A 7,068-nucleotide genomic window follows, 5' to 3' on the forward strand; every position below is an offset into this window, starting at 1 on the left:
AGATAGAATATTTTAAAACGTCAAAAATCTATCGTAAATGCCACTTATATGTTATATTTGTTCAGGCGAGCATTGGTCAGCTATCTGTAGTAAGCCCCAAACATTACACTGCTCTTTTGCTTCATGCTACTCCCCTCTCCAAGTGAAACTAAATAACCATTCAATAATCATAATTTTAGCCAATTAAAAGTCCACGATGGGTTTGTCTCCTGCCGTGACAACTCTGTGTGAGAATCCTAATGAAGTTTTTATGGATGTCGCCAAATTGTTGCTCACATACGCGGACAATATTCTAAGGTAAGTTAAGATGCTAAAACTATGTGCATCTTTCAGGCATTTTAAGTTAAATTAAGTTAAATTAAGTTAAATGCATTGATCGCATTAACGTTACATTTGATTGCAAATGCTAATCGGTGTCCATGTTGTGCAAGCAAATGTAAGCAAATCTGTTTTGTGATTAGTAAGCATCTGTTCAGCTATTAGCATTAATATTATTCAGATTTTCTTATCTTCCGCATTCGTTGCACCACAATCAGTTATAACCCAGCTAATGTTGACGACTCACTAAAACAGAGATACAGAGAGGCCTGCACCTTTTTTTGTTTGTTTTAAATTAACTCCAGGACCTCTAATTATGTAGTGGTGCATAATGTCTGGCACCACTACATAATATTTGCATTTAGATATAACTTGTGTGTTTTTTTTTTTTCTTTTATTGAGGAACCCGAATGAAGAGAAGTACAGATCCATCCGTATTGGCAATCCTACTTTTTCTACCAAACTTCTGCCAGTCAAAGGAGCAGTAGAATGTTTATTTGAAATGGGATTTGAAGAGGTACCATAATGCATTGCTTAACTTCAATATACATTGCCTAGTAGTTTCTTGTACTACTTGTAATTCTCTGTCTTCCCAGGCTGAGACCCACTTGGTGTTTCCCAAGACAGCCTCTGTAGAGCAGCTCAGGGTAATCCGGGAGTCCATAGCCGCAGAGAGGGACCAGAGGCTGCGTGGAAGTCAGCCAACCGCTCAGGCACAGGGTGGGGCGTGTGCTTCAGCCCCACCAAGCTCTCCAGGGACGAGTCAGCCTGCAACACCAGTCCAACAACCACCAACTTTGGTATAAAAAAAAAAAATGTTGAGCTTGTTCTATTCATTGTAAAGTGCTGGTTTAGTCCCATTTCCCAATTTTGAAGTGGTGTTTAAATGTATATAGGTGTGAATACTTAATATTCACCTCACTTTTTTTAAAACTTATTTTATGTGGAATTCTTCCTTTCACTGTAGCAGTGCTTTTGGAACCCAAAGTTACAAAAGCATTTTTTTGTCCAAACCAATGTAAATGCATGGGAGAAAAAATCTCAAAAGATCATTGTGCACAAACTTGTGGCAGTTTTCTCTTGTGAGATCTTGTAACACAGGATGTAACATAAAATGTAACACAAAATCTAGTTTCATCCCTAATTACTAATTAATTATAAAAAGTAAAAGTTTCCTCAGTACATAAACTGTTGTTTTAAATTCTACATTCGACCTGCCCTAGGTAGAACTACATAGTACTCGATTATAACTATTAGATACGTAAATACGTTTTATAATTATTTATTTGGTTATATGCTGTTTTCTCTTCTAGGAATCCAGCATGAGCTTCCTTGTGACCCTGCAGTCTAACTTTCAGCATGTGATGGTGTATGAAAACCCACAGCTTCAGCAGAAAGCCAAAAGTTGTATTCCTAATCAGCAGCTGACTTCTGCTGCTGAGAAGAAAATGAAGGAGGCCAAGGAAGCAGACCCAGGTTTTTATTAATTTATTACTCATGTTAGATAATTGGAGGGATGGGAACCTAAAGGATGCAATTGACATTTCTATATTAAGAAAAACTTAACACTTGGTCTGACATGTCATAAATAAATGTGTTTGTCCTTTAAAATATTTTCACAGGAAAAAAGTAGCAAAGTGCATCTTGCCGTTGTGCCATTAGACAAGACAGTAGGCACACCTACCTTGCCTTAGTATGAACATAGTATGACTGTAGAAACTGATTGTGCAGTTTGGCAGCCTTGCCAGCATGGGGAGTTGATGAATATTAACACTATTATTAATTATTTTTATTAATATTAATGCTTTGACTAATCATTACTACTGTTGTATTTCCTATTGACTTGACTGTGGTGGCACAAATAGATCTCTTTTTAATAATAAGATTTCATAGAATTTGTGGAGTTTAAATGTTGCTTACCTGTTTAAAATCTTAAGCAGTCAGTTTATATGTAGTTATAGTATAATAACTTTTAAAATTTATTATAATTCAATAGAGAACAAAGCACGCTTTTAGACTATGAGGGCCACTGTAGTTTCTTTTTATTATATTTTTGTGGTGGTAGAATGAACTAATTTGATCTGTAAGTATGTTTTCCTATTATCACTTTCTAATCCACAGCTCTTGAATTGTGCTTTTGTTTTGCTAGACTGTAAGCTGTCTCAGGAAGACTTTGTGGTGCTGGAGCTGCTCCGGTGGTTCAAACAGGACTTCTTTTCGTGGGTGGACTGTCTGCCCTGCAGCCGCTGTGGAGGCCAGACCCGCAACTCCGGCTCCCTCAGCCCCAGCACGGAGGACCTACGCTGGGGAGCACAGAGGGTGGAGAACCACTTCTGTCAAACGTGTCAGCTTTCCAACAGGTTTCCAAGGTTGGTCAACTAATAACTAACTAATATTATTTCCCCAGTTCCTGTTATAACAAATGTTGCTTTCCCATGTCTATGTTAATCTAACTTCATCATTAGCATTATAAACTTCATCTTGCCTCCGTAAATGTTCTTATTGGAGCAGCTCTATGTCTAACTGTAGTTTACATTTAACATTGGTTTGCCATACTTTAACCAAATGATCAGTGCCTAAAACATTTTGGTTGCCTTGTATGCCATATTTTTGTTTCATTGTTAGTTTGTTGAACTAAATAATTTGTGTGGATTGTAGGTATAACAATCCAGAGAAGCTGCTGGAAACCAGGAGGGGGCGCTGTGGAGAGTGGGCCAACTGTTTCACCCTGTGTTGCAGAGCCATGGGTCTTGAGGCCAGATATATTTGGGACAGCACAGGTACTTGCCCAATATTTAAAATGCATATTTACATAATGAACCAAGTCTAATTTTCATATCACAAAAGCCTTACAAGATGACATGTTAGATGTCATCCATGTATTTTGGAGTAACTTGGCAATCTCTCCTGGGTCCTATTCAAACCACCCTTACTGTAAGATCCTGTCCAATGCTAACCCCACAAGCCTACGTATCTAAGTTTCCACTGGACAGTTCTCCATAAATATACAATGCATGATACAAAACTGGACACAACAACTGTACACAGCAGCTTGACAGTTTCATAAGCGGTATGCATACGGATTGTGTTGTGATTTCGCTCGGAAGTGGGGAGTGACTTAGCGCAGAGAGCAAAGGGAGAGTCGAAAGTGAAACTTATTGTCAGTATGTCAATGTGTTGTTGTTTTCGGTGAATATAACATTTAAGAAAAAAATAAATGGTAACATGCTGATCTAAATATGGTATGTGTTAGTAGTTAATATCCCATAAAGTAACCCCTCTGTAAGATTTTGCTAAATTCTCACTTTGACCATTTGGCCATAATCATTAGGAGAGTTTAAATAGGACCCAGGAGAGATTGCTAAATTGCTCAAACATGCATGGATGACATCTAAAACCTCTTCAGGCATGTTTTTGATGAGAAAACAATGTTATAATATCATAGAAAGCTGAAATATTTTGCATAAAGCGTCAAAATTTTACTTAACTTTAAAAATAATTATCTTAACTGTGTTTTTGAAAAAATACATCTACTCAGTCATAGGCACTTAACACCAGCTGTTAAATGTTTTTTTTTTTTCAGATCATGTGTGGACAGAGGTGTATTCGCCCTCTCAGCGTCGTTGGCTTCACTGTGACTCCTGTGAGAATGTGTGTGATAAACCTCTTCTGTATGAGGTGGGCTGGGGGAAGAAGCTCTCCTACATTCTGGCTTTCTCCAAAGATCAGGTTAGTACTAAAACACAACTAAGATCTCATGAGCATCCAATCAAATACTGAACTATGCCTCGTGCAGGTAGTGGATGTGACATGGAGATACTCCTGTAAACATCCTGAAGTGTTGTCACGGCGGACCAAGGTTCAGGAGGCATGGCTTCTTCACACAATTAGCAGTCTTAACAACACTGTAAGTAATTAACTGCTATCTTTAGCTTTTTGGAGGGTGTTCTACATGCATGTCTATAGTTAATTTTTTGTCAGAAAAATTTAAAAAATATACAAAATTGATTGAAACAACACATTTTGTAGAGCTTGTGATCAATAGAAGCATTCATGGTCCTGTTTAGATCTTTGAAGTTCAACAAAAAAGGTGAGAGTGTCGAACTGAAAAACCATCCTGTATCTGTAATGCTACTTGTTTAAGAGCACAGATCACCTCACCTTTAAAGTCTAACTTGAGAAACAGAGCTTCAAACAGAGCAGTGTGTACAGCTAGCATCACACCCTCAGGTAATGTTGATGACATCAACTGCAAAATAACAATTATTGTGTGTACAGATGTTAGTCCCTCACACATACAATTTACACATGATCACACTGCAGCTCTTTTATATCTATATTGATAGTAAATTGGCCTGATTTTCATACATTTTCATACATGTGTCAATATTAAATCTGTATTTGTTGTGACATGGCAGAAACAGCAGAGTCTGAGTCCACAGAGGAAGAAGGAGTTGACAGAAAGACTGCTTGTCGAGCTAGTAGAGTTCATCTCACCTAAAAAACCTAAACCTGGAGAACTGGGTGGACGCAACTCTGGGTCACTGGCATGGAGGGTAGCAAGAGGGGAAACTAAAGCACCAGATTCAGACAAGGTATGCAACTTGAGTATAACATTTGAGTCATTATCTATTATTTTATTTATAACCCATGTTTCTTCTATATTTATGTTTAAATTGGTGCTGCTTCTTTTGTTTTCTTAAAGGATACCTAATAGACTTTTTTGAGCTTTTAATCATGTTACTGTAGTTTGGCCTTCTCATTTACCCTTTCAGAGTTGCATTGTATTTGCCCATTGCTTTGCACCTATTTTATTTTCTAATTTTATTTTCCTAATCATAGATACACACAGGATTCATATTGTGTGATGTTTGTGGCAAAGTCGCTCTGTTGTTTTAGATGAATATTGTGATTCAAATGTACAAAACGTAACATATATAAACATCCATGAGTGTCATAGCCATTTTATTTATTTATTTATTTTTACTTACTTTGACATAATTATCCATTTTCCTTTTAGACCTTGGGGTTTGTGTTCACCCCAACTGACAAAGAGAAGAGTGACAGGTTGCTGCATATACGCTACAATGCCTCCACAGACCAGTACTGTCGAGTGTCCAACCACTGTGAAGTCACTCCAGGCTGGGAGCAGTGTGTGTGGCAGAGGGAGGCTGTCTTTAGGAAGGAGGAAAAAGACTGGCAGATGGTAAGTTGCAAATTTTGCTCAAGTATATGGGAAAAATCTGGTCCAGTACCATTTAAAAAACTAATTGCTAGAAAGTTTGGATTAGTAGTCACAAGCATTAAGAGTAGTTGCCATGTGACCATTGCACACAAAATATATCCATAGGTTTTCTGTTTGCCAGTCAACATCTGGGTCCTAATTTTATGTCAACTATTTGTATTTCTCAGGTGTACCTTGCTAGAACAGAAGGCTCCTCTACTGGCAAAATAACCTGGAGATTTGACTTTTCCCCAGTGGGAATGAAGATTCAATCAGTAACTGTGATGGCCAAGAGTCAGACGTTTCAGTCTGGAACTGTGTGCTGGAAGGTGCAGTCAGGACAGGCCACCACAGAATTCTCGGGAGGTAAATGATTCTATTATACCTTTTTAATAAAACCAGATCTCTCCATGACTTCCTCTTGTCTGAACATTTTAGATGGACAGACACACCCTCTCTCCAGTGTGTCTGGCTCTGCAGAGTTCAGCATTGTAGCAGAGCTCTGTGGTGGAGATGGAGATGTGGCCTGGCAGCATGCACAGCTCTTCAGACAGAGTTTAAAGGAAACTGATGAAACCTCATTTGAAATCCTGGTCCAACTTGAAACTGTCTAACATTGTCATTAGTAACTGTCCTGTGCCATTGAATATGTGATTTGTGCAATAAGTACCGTAAACAAATCTCTGTTAATTAAAAAGCCCAAAATGTATGTATTTTTGTTTTGTATCAAATCTTTATTAATGTAAACATATTAATTGAATTAGGGTGTTGTCTGCATATATTTCAGATGTATTGATTGAATTTAAATACATTCTGTCCATAAAAATGTGATGAAAGAGCTAAAAGCTCATCATATGTGGAATAATAAAGCATATTTTTACAGTCCACTGTGCCTTAGTCTTTAAATGTGCGCTGTGTTACTTTTCAGGTTAAGACCTGCTTGTCTCCATAGAGATGTTGCCAGGAATATTCCACAGTACGATATTAAACTTGCCTATCTCATTAAAGTTCTCCATTATCTCCATGGAGTCGAGCGCACACACACAAAATGATAGTTCTATCGATCGTTTTATGCATGTATGGTAATTAGTGTGACAGACCAAATTACATGTCAGATCTGTGGCGAGGTGACCCTGCTTATATTAGAAATATCACATTTAACAAGGCATTTTTGAGCCATTATAACTCTGGTAGTGAAACAGATTCAAGATAGATCAGTTTAATGCCCCATACAGGGGAACATTCATCTCAGGAACAGGCTGAGTGTGTAACAATTTATTCCATACACCTTCATTAGAATTATTTGGATGTTTTCATTCTAGGAATTGTTCATCTCTACTGAACTAAATTTAAAAGTGTATTTATTTTTTATTTATGTTTTTTAACAAAATTGATGTACATGTAAAAATAAATAAATAAATAAAACGAAATTGAGGCAGATAATATATACAAAGAAACTGAGAATCCAATTATTTTATAATATTGAGTGTTTTGATAGATTTATTGTTAGAAATACTGTTTAGTTT

The 7,068-nt window shown here is 37.2% G+C and overlaps 1 protein-coding gene across 1 annotated transcript; it reads left to right on the top strand.

Annotated features, from left to right (window-relative positions):
- The first annotated feature begins 4 nt into the window (after nt 1-4).
- On the top strand, nt 5-6,427 carry ngly1 (N-glycanase 1). Its single transcript, XM_020917682.2, has 12 exons — nt 5-297; nt 721-835; nt 915-1,118; nt 1,632-1,794; nt 2,468-2,687; nt 2,977-3,098; nt 3,902-4,047; nt 4,115-4,225; nt 4,737-4,913; nt 5,339-5,524; nt 5,731-5,908; nt 5,981-6,427. Exons 1-12 carry the CDS (start codon nt 197-199, stop codon nt 6,154-6,156), a joined length of 1,899 nt encoding a protein of 632 aa, XP_020773341.1. The 5' UTR covers nt 5-196; the 3' UTR covers nt 6,157-6,427.
- Nucleotides 6,428-7,068: the final 641 nt, after the last annotated feature.

This window comes from Boleophthalmus pectinirostris, unplaced genomic scaffold (genome assembly GCF_026225935.1).
Source record: "Boleophthalmus pectinirostris isolate CB_2022bp ecotype Guang Dong unplaced genomic scaffold, ASM2622593v1 HiC_scaffold_21, whole genome shotgun sequence".
NCBI lineage: Eukaryota > Metazoa > Chordata > Actinopteri > Gobiiformes > Gobiidae > Boleophthalmus > Boleophthalmus pectinirostris.